Source organism: Ostrea edulis, chromosome 6 (genome assembly GCF_947568905.1).
Source record: "Ostrea edulis chromosome 6, xbOstEdul1.1, whole genome shotgun sequence".
Lineage (NCBI taxonomy): Eukaryota > Metazoa > Mollusca > Bivalvia > Ostreida > Ostreidae > Ostrea > Ostrea edulis.
Window position 1 is genome coordinate 77,863,997 of NC_079169.1, and position 22,340 is coordinate 77,886,336.

The 22,340-nt window shown below is 35.7% G+C and overlaps 1 protein-coding gene across 1 annotated transcript in view; it reads right to left on the reverse strand.

Annotated features, from left to right (window-relative positions):
* Window positions 1–603: 603 nt before the first annotated feature.
* LOC125683139 (uncharacterized) overlaps window positions 604–22,340 on the reverse strand; it is a 38,508-nt gene continuing 16,771 nt past the window's right edge. The window contains exons 4-8 of the mRNA XM_048923973.2: window positions 19,294–19,449; window positions 15,253–15,442; window positions 9,941–10,032; window positions 8,461–8,571; window positions 604–1,104 (exon numbers count right to left, since the gene is read on the reverse strand). Of these exons, the coding sequence (XP_048779930.2) occupies window positions 877–1,104; window positions 8,461–8,571; window positions 9,941–10,032; window positions 15,253–15,442; window positions 19,294–19,449 (777 nt within the window). The 3' untranslated portion in view covers window positions 604–876. The remainder of the gene's footprint in view (window positions 1,105–8,460; window positions 8,572–9,940; window positions 10,033–15,252; window positions 15,443–19,293; window positions 19,450–22,340) is intronic.

Here is a 22,340-nt window from a genome sequence, read left to right on the forward strand (position 1 = left end):
CACCAAAGAAGATGTTAATTCAATGTTTTACACAAACACTATAAACTAAGTTTGGCCTCGTCCTGGGGGTCAAAACCCCTACCCCAGGGATCATGAAACTTACAATTTTGGTAGAGGCCTTTCTGCTCTAAATCACTGTGCATTTAGTTTTTATTACACGTGCAGTTCTTGAGAAGATTTTTGAAAATTGGTCAATTTTGGGCAGTTTTTGCCCTGCCCCTAAGGCCCCAGGAGTCCTGGAATTTAAAATTTATGTCCCCCTTGTCATGCCAAATTTGAAAAGAATTGGAATAGTAGTTATCAAGAAGAAGTTAAAAAAAATTTCAATTGTTAACACATGACGCACAATGACAACCAATTGCAATAAGTCACCCGAGAAGAATGTAAATATTTTGGGATAAGTGCAACGTTGAATTTTCAACAGATTTCTCCTTCCAAAGTTAAAGCCAGTGACACCAACATCAGAATTCAGTTTGCACTGTCCAATTTAAACAACTTCAGTTAATTACTATCAAATAGAGTACAAAATGTATTGCTTATAATTTTCTCCAGAGTTAGTAGTTCACTACAAGTTCAAGACATATAAATTGAAATAAAACAGTCTGAATTTTTCTTCCTTTATTTCAATAATAAATATAATTCCACTAGATTTAATAACAAAACAAGGAATGTCAGAAAAAATATTAAAAATATAAATGTCTGTATATACTATGATGATAGTCAGAACATCTCAAGGATCACAGAAGTAAGAGATAAATAAATGAAACATGATTGATTTGGGCTCTAAAACAAAACTGTATTTACTTGACCAAATACCTTTTGCAGTTAGTTATATGTACATGTAGCATTCATCAAGGTCTATCACACCCTTGCTTCTCACAATGAGTTTGATATCACATGTTCCTTGTAGGCTCTGTATAATCCAGCAATGTACTTGCAAAGACCATGAGGTACATCCATTGGGAAAAGGCATACCTCATTCTCAGATGAGCAAAGAGCAGATACTTTGGGGAGCTTTTGAACTGTCTTGGTTTGTAAGGGAATGTAGAACTGTACATCAACATTTTCTGCTTTATCCAAAAACTGTATAACTTTCTGTGGGTCCTACATACAAGGGAAAATAAGATACAATATTCAAAATGAATACTAATGCACTGTTTTCTTTGATGCTTAGTAGTATGAGACACTGAGTACTGATATATTGGTTATTGCATTTAACATTCTTATGAATACTAATGAGATCTGTCTCCTTTACGTCAATGGCAGAGCAAACAAGGGCCCTTGGGCCACACTGCTCACCTGAGCCACCCTGGCCCATACTTAAAGATTTTCCCTATACATTTGCATGTAAACTTTGATCTCTATTGTGGTCCCAACCTACCCCTGGGGGCCATGATTTTTAAAAACTTGAATCTGCCCAGTGGTTCTTGAGAAAATTTTTAAATGACCCAACCCTATTTTCACATTTCTGTGATTATCTCCCTTTGAAGGGGGATATGGCCCTTCATTTGAACAAACTTGAAAGTCCTTGACCCAAGAATGCTTTATGCCAAGTTTGGTTGAATTTGGCCCATTGGTTCTGGAGAAAAAGTCGAAACCCCCTGGGGCCATGATTTTAACAAACTTGAATCTGCACTATGTCAGGAAGCTTTCATGTAAATTTCAGCTTTTCTCGCCCAGTGGTTCTTGAGAAGAAAATGTTCCCTATATATTTGTATGTAAAACTTTGATCCCCTATTGTGGCCCCATCAGACCCCCGGGGGCCATGATTTTAACAAACTTGAATCTGCATTATGTAAGGAAGCTTTCATGTAAATTTCAGCTCTTCTGGCCCAGTGGTTCTTGAGAATATTTTTAAATGACCCCACCCTATTTTTGCATTTTTGTGATTATCTCCCCTTTGAAGGGGGCATGGCACTTCATTTGAACAAACTTGAAAGCCCTTTACCCAAGGATGCTTTTGGCCAAGTTTGGTTATAATTGGCTCGGTGGTTCTGTCGAAAATCTAAAAAGTTTACAGACAGAAGATGGAAAGACAACGGACGACAACAGGTGATCAGAAATGCTCACTTGAGCTTTCAGCTCAGGTGAGCTAAAAAGTTTATAGATGGACGGTAAGACAGATGAAGGACAACAGGCGACCAGAAAAGCTCACTTGAGCTTTCAGCTCAGGTGAGCTTATAACAGCTGTGTAGCAAAAGCTTTATCAAAAAAGTTGCAATGATCAATGAAATATTTTGAAAGAAGGAATCGAGGAATTTTTTTAATGAGACAATCATGTAACATACAACAAAGATATAATATTTGTCAAAGGTGGACCATGAAAATTGCTTTGCAGAGAGATTCAATTGCATGCGATACTATAAATAATTTAAGCTCTGTCAGAGGTTATTACTGCAATCTCTTAAGTGACTGAGGATGCTTGACAATGTAATGCTTTCATAAATATTCAATATGAGAGTGATAATGTTCAAATTGCCAGAGTGAAAGATTTGTCTGAGGCCTTGGAGAGATTTCCAGTTTTTCAACATCTAATCCTCACTTTAAAAAAATCCAGGTTAAAAAAACAAGAGGCCCATGGGCCACATCGCTCACCTGAATCACCTTGGCCCATATCTGAACTTTCCATATATATTTGCATGTAAAACCTTAGTCCCTATTATGGCCCAAACTACCCTTTGCAAACTTGAATCTACACTATGTCAGAAAGCTTTCATGTAAATGTCAACTTCTTTGGCCCAATGGTTCTTGAGAAGAAGATTTTTAAAGCTTTTTCCTATATTTGTATGTAAAACTTTGACCCCCCCCCCCCCACACTTGTGGCCCCATCCTACCCCCCGGGGGCCATGATTTGAACAAACTTGAATCTGCACTATGTCAGAAAGTTTTCTTGTAAATATCAGCTTTTCTGACTCAGTGGTTCTTGAGAAAAAGATTTTACCTATATATTTGTATGTAAAACTTTGATCCCCCTTGTGGCCCCATCCTACCCCCGGGGGCCATGATTTGAACAAACTTGAATCTGCACTATGTCAGAAAGTTTTCATGTAAAAATCAGCTTTTCTGGCTCAGTGGTTCTTGAGAAGAAGTTTTTCCCTATATATTTGTGTGTAAAACTTTGATCCCCCCTTGGGGTCCCATCTTATCACCGGGGGCCATGACTTGAACAAACTTGAATCTGCACTATGTCAGAAAGTTTTCATGTAAAAATCAGCTTTTCTGGCTCAGTGGTTTTTGAGAAGAAGATTTTTAAAGATTGTTCCTATATATTTGTATGTAAAACTTTGATCCCCTATTGTGGCCCCATCCAACCCCAGGGGCCCATGATTTGAACAAACTTGAATCTGCATTATGTCAGGAAGCTTTCATGTAAATCTCAGCTTTTCTGGCTTAGTGGTTCTTGAGAAGAAGATTTTTAAAGTTTTTCCCTATATATTTGTATGTAAAACTTTGATCCCCCCCTTGTGGCCCCATCCTACCACCGGGGGCTATGATTTGAACAAACTTAAATCTGCAATATGTCAGCAAGCTTTCAGGTAAATTTCAGCTCTTCTGGCCCAGTGGTTCTTGAGAAGAAGATTTTTAAATGACCCCACCCTATTTTTGCATTTTTGTGATTATCTCCCCTTTGAAAGGGACATGGCCCTTCATTTGAACAAACTTGAAAGCCCTTCACCCAAGGATGCTTTTGGCCATGTTTGGTTGAAATTGGCCCAGTGGTTCATGAGAAGAAGATGAAAATGTGAAAAGTTTACAGACAGACAGACGGACAAAATGTGATCAGAAAAGCTCACTTGAAACTTCGGTTCAGGTGAGCTAAAAACCTCTAGGTTAAAATCTGGACATTTATCATATAAGAAGTCAATTGTCAGGCTTAAAATTAAATTTTCTATGTCCATGAACAGGTTCATCTCTGTCAGATATTTTACAGACCGAAACAAAACTTAGCAAGCCAGTTAGTAAACCAATGTGAAAACAAAAAGATTCTGTAACAACAGGCTCAAAGCTTTGGCATAAACTTAGTCAAGGACTAAGCCCCAAAATCAGACTCACAGATAATGAGTCTTTACTAAATGTTGGCTTAATTCTATGTCTGCTTATGGGTAGACATAAGCTCTTAGTCTGTACACTTCCAGTTTTTTGGAATTGTTTTCATGCAGCTTCCTTCTTTATCGCCTTCAAATTTACGTCTTTTAAAAATAAATTTTACTAATGATCTTCATCTTGGCCAAAAGACCTTCATTCATGATCATTACTCCAATTGAGAGGCAATCTCTCATGACCAATGCTTACTTTGAGCTTTTAATGTCTCATTTAAGGTCACCAGATACAAACAAAAGAGGCTCATGGACCACATCGCTCACCTGAGGTCAAACACCAAAGTATAACAAGGTCTTGGAATAAAAAAAAATCAAAGGCCTCAATCAACTCGTCCACAATTTCCAACAAGAGTTGGAGGAAAGAGGGGTGTGTGTGTGTGTGTGTGTGTGTGGTTGTCGTTATATACAGCACCATCTTAAAAGCTTTAATTCTGAATCTTGAAAGTAAGTCTTTCACCATTATTGTTTGGCTAAAATTTGAATACACCATACATGTTAACAAATCTTAATCTCAATGAAAGACATGTAGTGTTTGTTTTCATATCTTCTCTCAACTGTATTCAGTTGCAGACCTGCTAGGTTGATGATTCTAAAATATTTTCACTAACAATGTGTGCATTCCAGTGATTCATTTTGGCGTGCGTCCTGCGTAAATTACCCACTGAATTTGCTCAGGACGCATGATTTCAATAACTGCATCCCAGCAGATGCATGAACATTCGAAAGTATATGAACATGTTTTCATCTCCCTCCCGGTTTGAAATCTAAGCTCCAGAATGTACTACACAACCGAGATATTCCGAATTAAGAATTATGATACTTCATTGGTCAACTCGCATTGCAATAACCAATGAAACCAAATGATATATAAGGCATTACGGCGGGTAAACAAAACTGGGAACTAGAATTTCCTTGCATATAATCCAATTCCGCCGATTTTTTTTATGTTTTAAAACTTCCTAATCATGCAGGGAAAGTTAACAACATTTTTGCAAATTGATGTGAATGATAATATTGCCAGTAACTACAGGTAAAAAAACAAAACAAACGTGGAGTTCTCAAAATCAAACGTCGGTCCTGAAAACGAAAATTCGAAAGGTGAAAACAATGTCATCAACAAGAGGCCCATGGGCCACATCGCTCACCCGAGTCGATATCAGAAGACTTTCCATATATATTTGCATGTAAAACCGTAGTCCCTATTATGACCCCAACCTACCCCTGGAGGCCATGGTTTTTGCAAACTTGAATCTATAAAATGTCAGAAAGCTTTCATGTAAATGTGAACTTCTTTGGCCCAATGGTTCTTGAAAAGAAGATTTTTCCTATATATTTGTATGTAAAACTTTGATCCCCCCTTGTGACCCCATCCTACCCCCCAGGGACCATGATTTGAACAAACTTGAATCTGTACTATGTCAGAAAGCTTTCATGTAAATATCAGCTTTTCTGGCTTAGTGGTTCTTGAGAAGAAGATTTTTAAAGATTGTCCCTATATATTTGTATGTAAAACTTTAATCCCCTATTGTGGCCCCATTCGACCCCCCGGGGCCAGGATTTTAACAAACTTCAATCTGCATTATGTCAGAAAGCTTTCATGTAAATATCAGCTGTTCTTGAGAAGATTTTTAAAGAATTTTCCTATATATTTGTATGTAAAACTTTGATCCCCTATTGTGGCCCCATCCAACCCCCGGGAGCCAGGATTTTAACAATTTAGAATCTTCACTACCTAATAAAGCTTATCTATAAATTTCATCTTTTCTGGCCCAGTTGTTCTTGAGAAGATTTTTAATGACATAATCTATTTTTACCTTTTCTTGATTATCTCCCCTTGGAAGGTGGCCTGGCCCTTTATTTTAACAATTTAGAATTCCCTTTACCTAAGGATGCTTTGTGCCAACTTTGGTTGAAATTGGCCCAGTGGTTTTTGAGAAGAAGTCAAAAATGTTAAAAGTTTACAGACGGACAGATGCCCGAATATGGGTGATCAGAAAAGCTCAGGTGAGCTAAAAATGGCTTACACTTTATTCTTGGTTAAGATTTGAGAAAAATGAAGAAAACGGAGAAAAATTTATTTATTGCAGCATTTGCACAGAACAGAAAAACTAAATGGCATGAACAAAGTAGCTAGGAATAAAAACTTCCATCATTCAACTTTAAACATCTGAAAATCATTTTGCAATATGAACTACAAATAAGAATTTTCTGCAAATGAATTATCTGATGGCTTGTAATAACAAGAGATGTTTGTAAAACACATATGCCCCCCATGGTGCAAAATTGAAAATGGTTATACACACACACATCATTTACTCAAGAGTAGTATCATCAATTCAAAATATTGAGCAAACAATATCTTCCTATGTCAAGAGTGGATTGACCATGTGACCTAAAATCAATAGGGGTCATCAACTCCTGAAGATGTACCAGTGTACCAAGTTTGATGTCTGTCAAGCAAAGGGTTCTCAAGATATTGAAGGGACAGTATATTCCTATGTCCAGTTTGACCGTTGACCTTTGACCATGTGACCTCAAATTCATTAGTAGTCATCTTCTCTTGATGGTGTACCAGTGTACCAAGTTTGATGTCTGTCAAGCAAAGGGTTCTCAAGATATTGAACAGACAGTATATTCCTATGTCCAGTTTGACCTTTGACCATGTGACCTCAAAATCATTAGGGGTCATCTTTTCCTGAAGATGTACCAGTGTACCAAGTTCGATGTCTGTCAAGCAAAGGGTTCTCAAGATATTGAGCGGACAGTATATTCCTATGTCCAGAGTAGATTGACCCTTGACCTTTAGATCTGAAAAACAATAGGGGTCCTCTTCTTTTTATAACCAACCCACATATGAAATATCATTACAATCAAGTGAATGGTTCTCAAGATATTGAGCGGACAACTCATGGTCTACCACATGGGGTTAAGACCAGCAGTTTGACCTTGACCTTTGACCACATGACCTGAAAATCCATAGGGATCATCTACTCTCTAAGGAAAGCCTCTGTATCAATTTTGGCTATTATCTAGCAAAGGGGTCAAAAGATATTGAGCGGACAACACATGGGCTTAAGACCAGAGGTTTGACCTTGACCTTTGACCATGTGACCTGAAGGTCAATAGTGATCATCTACTCTCCAAGGGCAACCCTTGTACCAAATTTGGTAGTTATCATGCATAGGGGTCAAAAGTTATTGAGTGGACAACACATGGTCTACCACATGGGGTAAAGACCAGCAGTTTGACCTTGACCTTTGACCATGTGACCTGAAAATCAATAAAGATCATCTACTCTCCAGGGGCAACCCCTGTACCAAGTTTGGTTGTTATCGAAAGATACTGAGCGGACAACACATGGTCTACAGACCGACCGACCAACCGACAGTTGCAAAACAATATGCCCCCTCTTTTTCAAAGGGGGGCATAAAAATCGAAATATTTATTCTCTAGAAGGAGGTGACAACAGTAAGCTTCTTCCTTAACGTGGTTTGTTTATACCTGTGATTGTCAGGCTGTTTGTTTGAAATAATGAAATTTGGACTCATTGATTTTAGCATGGGACTCATTATTGTAATTAAGGGAGTCCGCTGGACTCATGATAACCATTTTCAAAATGAATCACTGGCATTCCATCGACATTATCAAGAATTTTATGTGCACGGCAATGATTTTATTCAATAAAAAAATACACTACAAGTCAAACTACATTCAGCATATGAGCTAGGGTGATAGCCAGTGAAGCAGTGAATCCGCAGGACGGACCCGATGCCAAGGAGTAGCTCGCTATGAGAGTTGACTCAAAAATCTATAAACATAATATGAAAGCCCTACCTTAAATAGTTCAGGTGATATCAAATAGGTCAGGTATATATTTTATAAAAGTAGGTCAAACTCTAAGGTCAAAACATCAAAGACCATCTTGCCATAAAGAATCTCTATACAAAATATGAAAGTCGTACCTAAAATAGTTCCAGATGTACTTTTAAAATAGGATATGCTTTCTTGAAAGCAAGTCAAACTCCAAGTTCAAGGTCACAAGGTCAAAGGACATAATATGAAATGAAAGGTCTTGCCATAAAACAATTTCTATACAAAATATGAAAAATCTACCTTAAATAGTTCAAGACATATTGAATAGGTCAGATTTTATTAAAAGTAGGTCAAACTTCATTTTACCCAATTATGCATTGTGTCAAGTTTGGTTTAATTGGCTCAGTGGTTCTTCAGAAGTTTCACCGAGAACAGACAGCTGACATTTTTATCAGAAAAATTCATTTGAGCTCAGGTAAAATAAAAATTAGTTTCAAACGTATCAACTTTTCATTTAAATTGGACTAAATTCTCTATGTATATATACCTTTTTCATGCAATCTTTTGTAATACTTGATGCATGAAGATCTACAATGAACTTCTTCTGTATGGGATATGTATCATCAATGTATTTGCATACTGCTGGAATTATTTGGTCCTAAAAAGATTTGACATTAAGTCTATTTAGAGTTTATCACACACACACACACATTTATATACATGTATATCATATACCTAGTAGTGTATCAGCCCTGATACACCTATCTTGGCTAGGGTGAGACAGCTGCAAGTAGGTAGGGCTGTCTCGCCCTAAGGGCCGAGATATCTCTGTCTCGGCCCGTTGTCAAGGGGCTGTCTCGCCCTCAAATTTCAAATGGCTATTTCTTCTTTAGTCTTTTGAAATCTAACATAACTACATGAAAAAATGATGTTAGACACAATTTTTTTTCAAATATAATACTTTCTTTCACGACAAAATTTAATTTAAGCAGAAAAATTAAATAAAAACGTTTTCAAAAACAGCGCTAAATTGTAGCGAGTATCTAAGCAAAGGGGGGTAACCCAAGTAACAATTGTTTATTTAGAACAATAACACGTTTAACTTCATTTAAAAACAATCAACGTTCTAGGCGACAGAAAACAGTAGGAGGATTATGGAGGGTGATACTAAAGCATTTTTAGAAATTTAGAAATTCCCGGTCCTAATGGAGATCAAAATGTTAATTTATGGTAATTTTGATGTAGAAAACTGCTTTAAAACGATTTCTGAAATCTAAAATCCCGAGGACTTGGCAATAAAACGAGAAAAGCAGAACCAATATCTTCCGACGTTTTTCAACGACTTATAGATGCTAAACAGATGGGAAACGGTAAAAAAAAAAAAAAAACTTACTTCAGTATAAGGTAACATTCCCTAAGTAAATAAATAGCAGCATCAGATCTGTAAACATTCCCGTTCATACGATGACGCCACGTAAACAAAGTTCTACAACTCTTACAAATTATATAAAATAATGAAAACGGGCGAGTTTGGTAAATCCGAAAAAAGAAATAAAAATAATTCACTTAGCATGTTTCACAATGCCAATAGTACTGGAAACATAACCATTAAAGTAAACTCACTGAAGGAATAAAATAGTCAAATATCGTTGTATAGTATACCATGTATTTATGTTTAGGTCAATACCTCCCCCCCCCCCCAATTTTTAAAAAAATGTTTATCAACTTGTTGTGTTTTAGGTATATGATATAAACAATATCACACTCTAATGTTGATCTCGGACCTGGGATTGCCCCTCGAGTGATCTCGGCCCTCGCCCTACGGGCTCGGGCCGAGATCAACTCTCGGGGCCAATCCCAGGTCCGAGATCAACATTAGAGTGTGATATTCTATATATACCTTACATTCTGTACAAGTAAACAGCCAAAACAGAAGTCATTTCTCCATTATACTTAGTTTCAAATTCATTAATGTGTAAGCATTGCTGCAAACTTTACCATACTGTATCATGTATTGTTTCAATTACCGGAGGTGATGATATGTTTACTGCCATATCACAGACGTTGACACGTTTTGCATCTAGAAAGTCAGTGTTATAACTTTGAGCATCTTTGTCATCTGAAATGTGACAAAAGAAAACAATTAGAGAACAGGCATAAAATACAATACAATTTATTTCATGAAGCATGCAACTAATCACACTTAACTGACACAGGTATGCACGTGTAGTTTATTGGGGAAAGTATAATCCCTCATGTTGTTTATTACTAGGGCTCTTGATGCCCCCTCCATCCTTTTTAAAAGAAGGGGAGGTTCACAGCCTGGATTACCCAGTAAGTACTTGTAAACCAGGGAGCAATCGCCCAGAAACAGGGTAAACAGATATGTCCTGAACAATCCCCTGTCCACATATTGTTGTCAAACATTAGGATTTCGGAAACATCCCACACCCCCCCCCCCAATTTATTATTTATTAAATTGGTACACAATGTGGCCATTTATCTCCAATATACAATTCTTTATGATTGTTATGCTTGTAGTTGCAATAATTATAATGATTTTATTGGGTAAATCTTGCTGGTGTTTGGGTTTTCTACTTTGGCTCTTCCTTGAATAGTTCTGAAGATATTTAACATGTAACCTTTTCTTATTTTCTTCCAAGGTCAAAGGTCATAATATGAAATGAAAGTCTTGCCATAAGAAATCTATAAACAAAATATGAAAGATTTACCTTGAATAGTTCAGGAGACATTGAATAGGTCAGATTTTTATAAAGTAGGTCAAACATCAAGGTCAAACTTCACAAAATAATGAGGTCTTGCCATAAAGAATCTATATCCAAAATCTGAAAGCCCTACCTGAAATAGTTTAGGAGATATTGAACAGATCAAAGTTTTTTTTTTAAAATGTATGCCAATCAAATGATCAAACACCATTGTGTCACAAGGTCTGGCCATAAGGAATCTATAAACAAAATATGAAAGAACTACCTAAAATAGTCCCAGATATATATAATAGGTTATGTTTTCTTAGAAGTAGGTCAAACTTTGAGATCAAGGTGACAAGGTCATGATTTGAAATGAAAGGTATTGCCAAAAGAAATATATATACAAGATTAGCTGCAGATCTGTAGCTCTCTGAGAAAATATTGGGACAGACAAGAGGACTACAGATCTACCCCTTATAAAAATCTTTGATTTACAGCACAGAAAAAAATGTGCGCAGTTGAGACCTTATATCCTTGCATCACTGTCTCAAAAATATGATATCAAAGAATTCTTAACATATTTTCCCACAATATGTTTGTGTACAAACATAATTTCTAATGTTCATAAAAGCCCCATAAACCTGAAGATTCACAGCTTCGAACAATTCCATTTGTTGACGTAGCCATGTTATGTAGCCAGAGTGACTCAGGTGACCCAACAACAACTGGAATGTTTACTGTATATGAATTGTGTTCAAAAGTTGTTCTTGAGGAGAGTATTTGTCTTATAACCTATGAAATCAACATATTTCATGGTGAATTGATGTTCATAATTTATAATTAATAATATACATTGATACACAGCCCCCCCCCCCCCCCCCCCCCCCCCCCATTTAATTTATATGAATGTCAAATTACCATACAAGTATATATATTTGTATGTGCTATTGAAACATGTGATATATACTTCATCTGTAAACTAATGAAGGTACTACAGGGTGTAGTGCATGTATATACAATTCTTCAAACAAGAGGCCCGTGAGGCTCACCTGAGTCACCTTGGCCCAGCTGTCGTTCAGCTGTTGTGATATTTAACAGATTTTTTCAATCTTTATACATGTACCCATGAAAATTTTTGACCCATATTGTGGCCCAATCTATCCTTAAAGGGTCATATCATAACCATGATACAAGGTCACAAGGTCAAAAATCATGCTATAAAATGTAAGGTCTTACCAAAAGGAATCTATATAAAAACTATGAAATCCCTATCTTAAACAGATCAGGAGATATTGCCTAGGTTAACTTTTCTTAAAAGTAGGTCAAAATCCAAGGTTTTGGTTAAAAAATAAACAAGAGTACCACAAACAGTATAACAAAATAAATATCTGTATCCATGATGACAAAAGGTCCAGAAAAGTATTGACTTATTTATAGCCTTAAAGTAGGTCATGGTGCACCAATCAAGTTGAAATGTGATCTGATTATGTATTTTTCTGAGAGGGAGGCCGTGACAAAATTTCGGGGCAATACCTGTATTTATTATATACTTTCAATTTCATCTCTTCTTTTTTCCTTTAAAAGTTTGCGGGCATATATCTCACGATTCCGGCCCGCAAACGTTACGTCACAATCAATAAACAAGCCGGAACTATGTCGTTAATTTTCAAATTTTTCATCTTTTACTCAGTTAAACCAATAAAGAGATTGTTAAAAATAAAATTCTTGTTAGTTTCTAAATGAAATTAAAAGTATATAATAAAAAGGTTATAGATTTGTATGAGAAAATATGACGACCTCGTTTTTTGGCGCGGACGGGCCTCACAAGCTCCGTCCGTCTATGCGCTAAAAAACTTGGTCGTCATATTTTCCCATACAAAGTCTATAACCTATAATCATAGCAGGAAAAAAATCTGGAATACAAAAAGATTTTTCTACTAAATATAACGATCTTGACCTTGAAAAATGATGGGCATCCTCCACTTGGCATAAGGTGTATGTGTACCATGTATGATGGTCCTAGCCCAACAGTTTAGTCTGTATCCTTCCTACAAGGTTTTCCTATTAACTGATACTATGACTTTGACCTCTGACCTTGAAAAACAATAGGCATCTTCCTTTCATCATGGTGATTAAATGTACTAAGGTGTAAGATCCTAGCTCCAATAGTTTGGTCTGTATTCTGCCTACAAGGTTTCCAATTAACTGATACTACGACCTTGACCTTGAAAAACAATAGGCATTTTCTTTGTTTGTCTTTGAGAGCAAATACATTGAAGGGGAGGAATGTGGTGATAGCTAGGGTGTGCAACTGACTAGAGATTCAGGGAGCCCCAAGTTCGGATTTTGGTCTGATTTGTTTCATTTCATTTTGGACCCCTTTTTGGATTCCATCTTGGTTTGGGGAAAGGGGCATGGTTTGCACAAACTTTTACACCATATGAGGATGCTTTCATATTATCGCTTACATTCACACATAACTTGACCTGTGTGTAAGTGTGTGACCTTTTTTCGGAGAAATTTTTAGCAATTTAATTGACATTTTTGTAAGTTTTTAAAGTTGGACTGAGTTTTTTTTGTCCATCAACTTAATGCCTATTTTCTAGCAAGACTTGTCTTTCTTTGTTGTATACATTTTCTGATGTTGATCTTAATCTTTACTACAGAAAATCTCATGTTAAATACAATTAAATAAGGAAATAATTCATTAAAAGTTTATTTGGGGGGGGGGGGGGGGGGGGGGGAGGTGTCTGTTTGGCAAATTGATTGGAACTATAATTTTGTCACAAATGAATGGATATATTCAAGAGAAAAATCAAATTATGAGATGCACATTGCCCAAGTAATCTATAACTAAGAGTCTCTCTCTGTCCAAGCCATTCATCTGGTAAACATGATCAAATAATAGGACGATAAATCAATTAACTGTAGTTTAACCGAAATGAATAACGAGTATCAATATCACCACCGACTCCCCTTTAATTGACAATGACCATACTATGGTCTGTCTTTGTTTAATTGCATGCATCTCCTTTTTAATGAATATTACAGGAAAATCTTTGCTAAATGAAAGAAAGCAGAGGTGAGCAAGCTCACATACCCCCACGCTCCAACATTGCTTGACAATGCCTCACATAATGAATGGTAATGCTATGCATTACTGCAAGAACAGGACAGACAGGCTCGAAATTCTAAGTTTAAAAGGGGCATAACTCCAAGAAAAATTATTGAATCAAAATTTTCTGGGAATATGCACATCTATACAGTGTATCTTTATCAACTACAAAGTTTCACGAAATTCTGTTGAGCTGTCTTAGAGAAGTTGCGCTGACAAGAACAGGACAGACGTGCTTGGAATTCTAAGTTTAAACAGGCATAACTCCTAGGAAAATTATTGATCAGAATTTTCTGGGAATATGCACATCTACACAGTGTGTCCTTAATTAAAAGTTTCACGAAATTCTGCTGAGCGGTCTCAGAGGAGTTGCGCTGACAAGAAAGGGACTGACGGACGGGTCAAAAAACATTATACCCCTCCGCAACTTTGTTGCGAGGGGTATAAAAATGCAAAATTTGATATGTAGTGAATCTAGTCCACTGTTTCTGTACATTCATTCAGAAAATACATAATAATGATGTACATTACAAATCAGACTAATTCTTTGTGAAATGTTTGCATAAAGATGCTGTATATTGTCTTGAATAAACATCATAAAATGATGAATTAAATATATTTCCGTTAGTAACATCATAATGATAAGTACTCGGTATGGGAATTTTGCTATTTAAACAATCACTCTTGTTGATTTGTTGCAGATTAAACTAACATTAATGCATTAAAAATGCCATCAAATGTCGCAAGGTGTGTAGCAATTAAAAAGTCCACAGTAGAGTGCACATACATGTCAGACAGAGACTTCAGAGTCAAAATTTTACTCCCAAAGTGACAAATGTGAGTACTTAAAGAATTTTTCTGTTCTTTAAAAGATCTTGAAAACATTAATTTATTCCCAATATATATTGTGAAACTATTCTTATCGGCCACACTGTTGTCCACGGATCATGGCTTGATCAATAAATTTGAATATTGACATATCATGCTGGTGATTTTATGCTGGATTTGAACTGATGCTTTATAGAGTGAAGGAGAGAGAGTTTTCATTTTGATGCTCTTTGAAGTTTTGTGGAAATTCTCATCTTAAAATCAATTCCAACAAACTTGAGGTACATGTATCTAGTACTTAGATTAGCATGCATATCCAGGGCTTTTTCTTCAATTTCGACAAAGACATAAAAAGTATTCTCTGTATGAGAGCCTTTTACTTAGTACAATAATTACTACCTATGCTGGTAGCACATATTGTTAGTATACACTTAATATTGTAGTACGTACATCAACAAGCTTTTTTGCACTAAATAAAAGCATAGATTCATCGTTTTAAAAAAACTAATAATCAAATGCCTGTAGGAGTTACTGTGTCTATGGAACATTAACAAGCATGCAGTTCTACTTAGATTCATCGATTGCTTGAGAAATGCTATGGAATCCCATCTATCATAGCTAGACTATATAATGAGAGTTCTTGAATGTACCATAAGGGCTAATACACATTTAATAATATGTTACTTACCAAATATAAAAAAGATGACTGTATCGACATTTCTGACATGTGGCACTTCTAGATTTGAGAAGAATTCACATACTTTATCCCATATATCTTCCTTGGATTTGGATGATACATCCATGGAGACCAGCTTCTCCCGCTTGGCGAAGTAATCTGTGAATGTTTCGACACAATCGGCATAGAGGCGAGCTCTTTTCTGTATAAAAAGAAATATACATATCAGAAGTATAAAGATATTACATTTAATTTCATAATCAGTAAAATATGAGACCTATGGGCCTTAATGGTCACCTGGATACCACACAAAGAGAAACTGAAACTTCAAGTGTTGCACATGCAGTTGGTGAGTCTCCATGACAGAGGGGACATGAAATAAACAAATTCAGGAAGACAGTGTTTGGTTATAATTACTGTGCACTTTGGTTGTCTGATGTCTAGGAGTCAAAGAAATAATACATTTTTACTAGTTTAGCCATAGAGCCCTGCATTAATAACTAGCGGTAAAGCTAATTAAATTCTCCATCCATGAATTTCACAATTTCAGTAAAGCCCTCCTTGCTCATCATGATTATGAACACATTTTGTCTGCTAGACGTCTGGGTGTAGAGAAGAATTTTAAATATTACATCATTTTTTAAAGGTTTAATTGCCCCCTCCCCCCTTATCCCTCTAGAAGCAGGACAATGAAGTTCAGTTCTTGTTCCCCTTAGCCCTTAGATACTTTATACCAAATTTATAAATATGGTCCAGCAGTAGTTCAAATTAAAAGATGAAAATATTCAAAAGTTAACAACAGAAAGTACATGATGAAATACAAATGGGCATGAAAAGCAACAGGTCATGCAAGCAACTCACATGATCTACATGTAAAGCAGGTCTTTGTCGCCTCAGTCTACAGAGCCTGTATTAAATACTCTATAAAAATACTACTAAACTGAAGTGTTTCCCAGAATCTCATACCCTGAGCCCCCTGCCATGCACATTTGTTTTACTGTGGCTAAATACTTAATTTTGCAGACACAGTGAAATTTAAAACTGTAGGATTCCCCAATCTTACAAATACATGATGTAGTCTTTGAATCCAATCCAGGAAATCGGTCTCCAAAATGCAGGAGATTGAGGGTCATTTCCTAGAGATTTTTTACTCAATATTTTTTGACACATGACACTATTCAAATAGCCATTTCACCCCTTACTTTTTACATCCAAAATTGAAAACAAGGACAATTTTACATTAAAGATTTATGGCAATGTTTCCATTCTGCATTATCTTATAATATTATCTTCAACTTGATACATGCATATGTACGTCAGTAAATTTTCAAAACACATTTATTAATCACATTTTAGTAGTCAAAACAGTGAATCTATGATAATTATTCCCTGACGGAAAAAAAAATATCAGAGGGGAGCATAATGGTTCTGTGTTTTTATTGTGTTTCAGCCATACATGTTTAAACCTCCTGCTAAGTCTGTTACTCTTCCATGAGAGACAAAATTTGTCCTGTTTTAGCATTCTTTACCCTCCAAATTTTCCTCTTCAAATGTTGACTGTGCTACCACTAGGGTGAAGGCAGGTTCATATACAAGATAGGAACTTATTCCCAGGGGAATAGGTTCCACCCATGCAATTTTTTTCCCACAGGATCCAGTCTATACTCAGGATTATAACATTTATTCTACCATGGTTGTTGCAAAGCAATGCCGTGGCCATTATTCTACGATATACCTTCATACATGTACATAATAACTGATTATGAGAAAATTGATACAAATTTCACTTGCACTTCTTGTTTTGCAAATGCAACAATAAAGCCTGAGTGTAAAAATATGGTATGCCTTTGTAGAAGAAAATGGAAGATATAGTCCAAACACAAATCCATGGCATAAACCTATAATTTTGACCTTGAGATGAAAGGTCAAGGTCATAAAGAGGTCATGAATGTACATGACACATAGTCTCATGGTGATACACCCATGTCTTATGGTATGACTATGTCAAAACCCTATAATCAATTTTGACCTTGAAGTCAAAGTTCAAGGTCATATAGAGGTCATGAAGGTACCCGACACAACATCTCATGGTGATACACTCATGTGTCAAATATTGTATGCCTATGTCAAAGAACAAAGAAGTCATGGCCCTGACACAAATCCATTGTAAAAAAAACCCTTAAATTTTGACCTTGAGGTCAAGGGTCAAGGTCATATAGAGGTCATGAAGGTACTCAACACATCATCTCATGGTGATCCACCTGTGTGCCAAATATGGTATGCCTAAGTCAAAGAACAAAGAAGTTATGGCCCAGACACGAATATGCACAGACAGACAGACGGACGGACGGACGGACGGACGGACGGACAGACAGACAGACAGACAGACAGAGTGATTCCTATATACCCCCTCTGAACTTCGTTCAGGGGGTATAATAACTGATAATTCAATTTCAAAATCATAAAAACCAATCAATATATGTTGCAAAACAAATTTGGTAAATGATAAGAACATAAATCAATTGTAAGCATTCTGAGATTGATATACATGTAAACATGTCAATGCACAATTCATGTATGTGTAGTTTTCTTGAACTGTACGTGTACTCAAAGCAGTTGATATAATCTCTCAACATCAAACTATATACTTGAAATATTTTTCAAAATAGATTTAGTATACCCCTACCATTTTATCTTTTTTGTCAGCAAAAAACAAGTAGACCTAGTCTGTTTCGGAAACTGTCATGATGTCACAGTGACCTAATTTGTAGCTGTATGCAGGTAAATGATTGACTGTATATTTCCGAGCCGTAATAGAATAGAAATAAAGTTCTCCTCAGTCTCGAAATGTTGTTTGAAATATAAGAGCCTCGACTAATACATTTCAAAACAATATTTCTCGACCTCGAGCTTATCCTGCAACATACATGAAAACGAGATCCTTACATGTATATAGCATAAAAATAAGCAAATATACCTTATGTCTATTTTCTGCCAAGTTCAAGGGATGAGGGTGTTGGACTCAGACACTAAATCCCCCCTCTACATGCATATAGATATATAGTCCTTACCAATGGAATAAAGATGTTTTATTGAAGAAAAAAAAGACAAAAACTTTGTAGAATAATGAAGATTGCATTATAGAATAAAATATCTATATGGATATCCTGAAATTTTATGTAGCATTGACATTTTTCATAGAGCAAATTAGAACAATCATATTGCACTGAATCATAAATCTTAAACACACTGATAATTATTTAAGCAACCATGCATGTAGCATTGACATTTTTCATCAGCAACTTCATAATTATCCCCATGTAGCATTGACAAATTTTTCATAAAGCAAATTTAAAAAAAAAATAAATATCATAATGTTCAGAATCACAATCTTTAACACACTGATTAAATCATTAAATATTTAAGAAATAGCAAATACATATAGTAAACAAGAATTCTGAGAGTATTCCATGGCAATACAAAAGTCCCCTACCAGTTGCAAAAATTATTGGACCGCAACAATATTCAAAGTTCATTATATGGTAAAAGGGAAAAGTGGGGAACCAGCCAGGATAGCTAGGAATGGTTGGAAATCAACTACTATTGAGGTACAAAGACAAGACCAGAAAAAAAATACAAATTTATGATTAGGTTTAGGTCTTTAACCAAGTCAATGAACTGTGAAATGTAGGTGATCATGAATAATTTAGTTAATTCAAAGCAACTATTTACTGTGTTAGGCTCATATATGTATATCCATGAACTGAACAAATCAAGTACCTGATCAATGATGAATTTCTCATCTGGCCAATTCAAATAATACAATCAACGATCACTTTCTTTCAGAAATGGCTATTCCACATCATTCTAAATTTTGGTCTTAATGAGGAGATTGAGAGATTTTCAATTCCCGGTGCAAGACCTTTTTATGCTCCATTCCAGGAGATTCCTGTATATCACATACATGTCTTTAATGTGGAACCCTACCCATGAACTGAAAAATCTATAAGACATTATAATTAAGATGAGTGCAAGTGTACAGAATTTCTTTACCGCAAGTCTACCAGTATCAGCCTCATCTGATTGCTTGGGCTGACCAGCTGGAGTGTTTGTTTCTGCCTTGTCTGCTTTCTTTGGAACAGCACACTGAGGTTCCATGATATTCTTTTCATTCGTAACCATGAAATTGATTGCAAATGATATTGGAAACTGTAATAAACAGAGATCAATGTATTGAAAAATCCTCTATACATGCAATGGTTTATCAACTTTTCATTCTGAGAGGCAAGAACTTAACTATATATACATTGGCTCTAACACATGTATTCATTAACTGACTTAACTAAAGACCCTGAAGTATACTACTACAGCAAATGAAGAATTCTGTTCTGTTCTCGACTAGAGTTTCTTCTGTTCCCACTCCAAACTGTTCAGTGCTCCGTTCCCAGGCCAAAGTAATTCTGTTCCCCGAAAAGTGTTCCATTCTCATTTACAACCGTTTGTTCTCGATAAAGAGTTCGTTATTCCTGCATAGTCAATTGAAATTCACCTAGTATTATTGAGTCATTGTTTATCAACATATCGCATTTGGTTGTGATGGAAGAAAAAAAAATTTTGTCGATAAAAAGAACAAGAAATTTGGGTAATAAGAGATTTGTTTTTGGATCAGTCACAAAACAAACAAAATTTCAAATTAAAGATTTAGTGCAAGTGTATCAACACTTAGACTGATATAAAATTTATCCTCGCCTGCCCATATTTCAACAGTCTATCATTCTGTGTCAGTTTTATACATCAACTGGGCAATTTTCCACAAAATTTAACTGAGGCATAAAAACTTGATTCAAAGCTTAATCTTTTCAACATAGTTATTTATCAAAACTTATTCAATATTTTTTTTCATGCAACATTTTAAAGCATAATTACAATGTTTAGAATTTGTTACCCCCTACATTCTTCTTGCATTAATTAAACAAAACTATAGATGAACAAGAGGACCATGGGCCACATCGCTCACCTGAGTCACCTTGGCTCCTATCTAAAGATTTTTCCTATATATTCGCATGTAAAACTTTGATCCCTATTGTGACCCCAACCTACTCCCAGGGGCCATGATTTTTTTCAAAATTGAATCTAGACTAGGTCAGGAAGCTTTCATGTGAATGTAAACTTTTCTGGTCAAGTGATTTTTCAGAAGATTTTTAATGATTTTCCCTATATATTTGTATGTAAAAATTGATTCCCTACTGTTGCCTCATCTTACCCCTGGGGGCCATGATTTGAACAAACTTGAATCTGCACTATGTCAGAAAGCTTTCATGTAAATTTCAGCTTTTCTGGCTCAGTGGTTCTTGAGAAAAGATTTTTAAATGACCCCACCCTATTTTAGCATTTTTGTGATTATCTCCCCTTTGAAAGGGACATGGCCCTTCATTTGAGCAAACTTGAAAGCCCTTCACCAAGGATGCTTTTGGCCAAGTTTGGTTGAAATTGGCCCAGTGGTTCTGGAGAAGAAGTCGAAAATGTAAAAAGTTTACAGACAGACGAAGGGACAGACGATGGACAACAGGCGATCAGAAAAGCTCACTTGAGCTTTCAACTCAGGTGAGCCAACAAGAATACAGAAAACGTTACATAATATGCCAGTGAGGTTATATTAGGGTGTTTTTACTACATTTGTTTTGTGACATTGTTTAGCAAATTTGGCAAAAATGCCAGGAGTTGTAGAACTTAATACATGTAGTATCAGCCATCATCAACCTGTGTCATACTTTGTTTTGTAACATGAATAATGGAAGGTCAGCAATATATTACCTGGTCTTTTAAATTTTCATATCTATTCAGGGTAGCTTGATTATTTGATATATACAGGTCAGGGTTAACCTATAAACCTGTGGATTATAGGTTTGAATCTTGCAGAATTTGAATCTTTTAATGTAACAATAAAATGTACTTTCCCAAGAGCTTATATTGTAAAATCTATCACATTAGCTCAGTATTATATGAATGTAATATATTTTCCTTTTATAATGAATTTCTTGGGTTCTCATACCTCCCTTAACAAGACATCCATATGTTGGGAATTAAAATCCTTTCAATACGCACATCTTCAAGTCGTTTACAAATTAAGGCCTTAGCTTTTCAAATGTGAGAGGAGATAAAAGGACAAACCATGCACTCACTTTATAATATTTCCTCAAAACAGATTAAGATCAACAATGTGTTTTATTTTCCCAAAAATTGAAAAATTTTCAATACCTTTATACAAATACTATGTAACATAAGAAGGTCCTCACTTAGCAAGATGGACAAATCATGTAAAACCAAAAGTTCTATGTGGAAAATATTTCCCCAAAATTAACCAAGTTAAACATGCAAATATCTCGAACACCAAAGGAAATTAGAAAACTGTTGAGAATTAAAACATCAGTAATATACAAATCTTTAAGTTGTTTACAAAGGGCTTATAGCTCTAAAACTGAAAATCAAAATCCTTGCCACGTGCACAACTTCAATACCCATACAAACACTCTGTAAAATAAGAAGGTCCTCACTTGAAAATTGTGGGAGGAGTTAGCCAGACAAATTATGTACCCTCAATAAAACATTGATTTTTCAAATAAAGGGACATAAATCCTTCGACAGAGGTTGAAATGGATTAAAATTGTAGCATTATCTATAGGTATCACACCGGTAATTGTCCAATCAAAATGAACTTAGTCAATTGTAGTTCCATATATTTAAAGAAATTTTTTTTCCCTTGCGCAATTTTTCTCATTTCCTCTTCTTCTTTTCTCTTAATTTTTGTACCCCTGATTAGGAAATTTTGTGTAATTTGTAGAAATAACCAAGTGTATACAAAGGAACTATTTGCTGTTGGTAGCTGAGGCTACTTCCTGAGGTGCACTCCGGCTGTTTACACACATGTGAAAAACACGTTGATTTGAGGGTAGTCTTGTTTGCGGGTAATTTATTTTCGAAAATGCCGCGTAAGGTGTTGTTTTTCTGATGTCGGCAGACGAGATAGGTAACATAGAACATTTCTGACTGTGTTATTCGGCATCAATTCTGTAAACTGATTTTTAATGATTTTTTTCCCT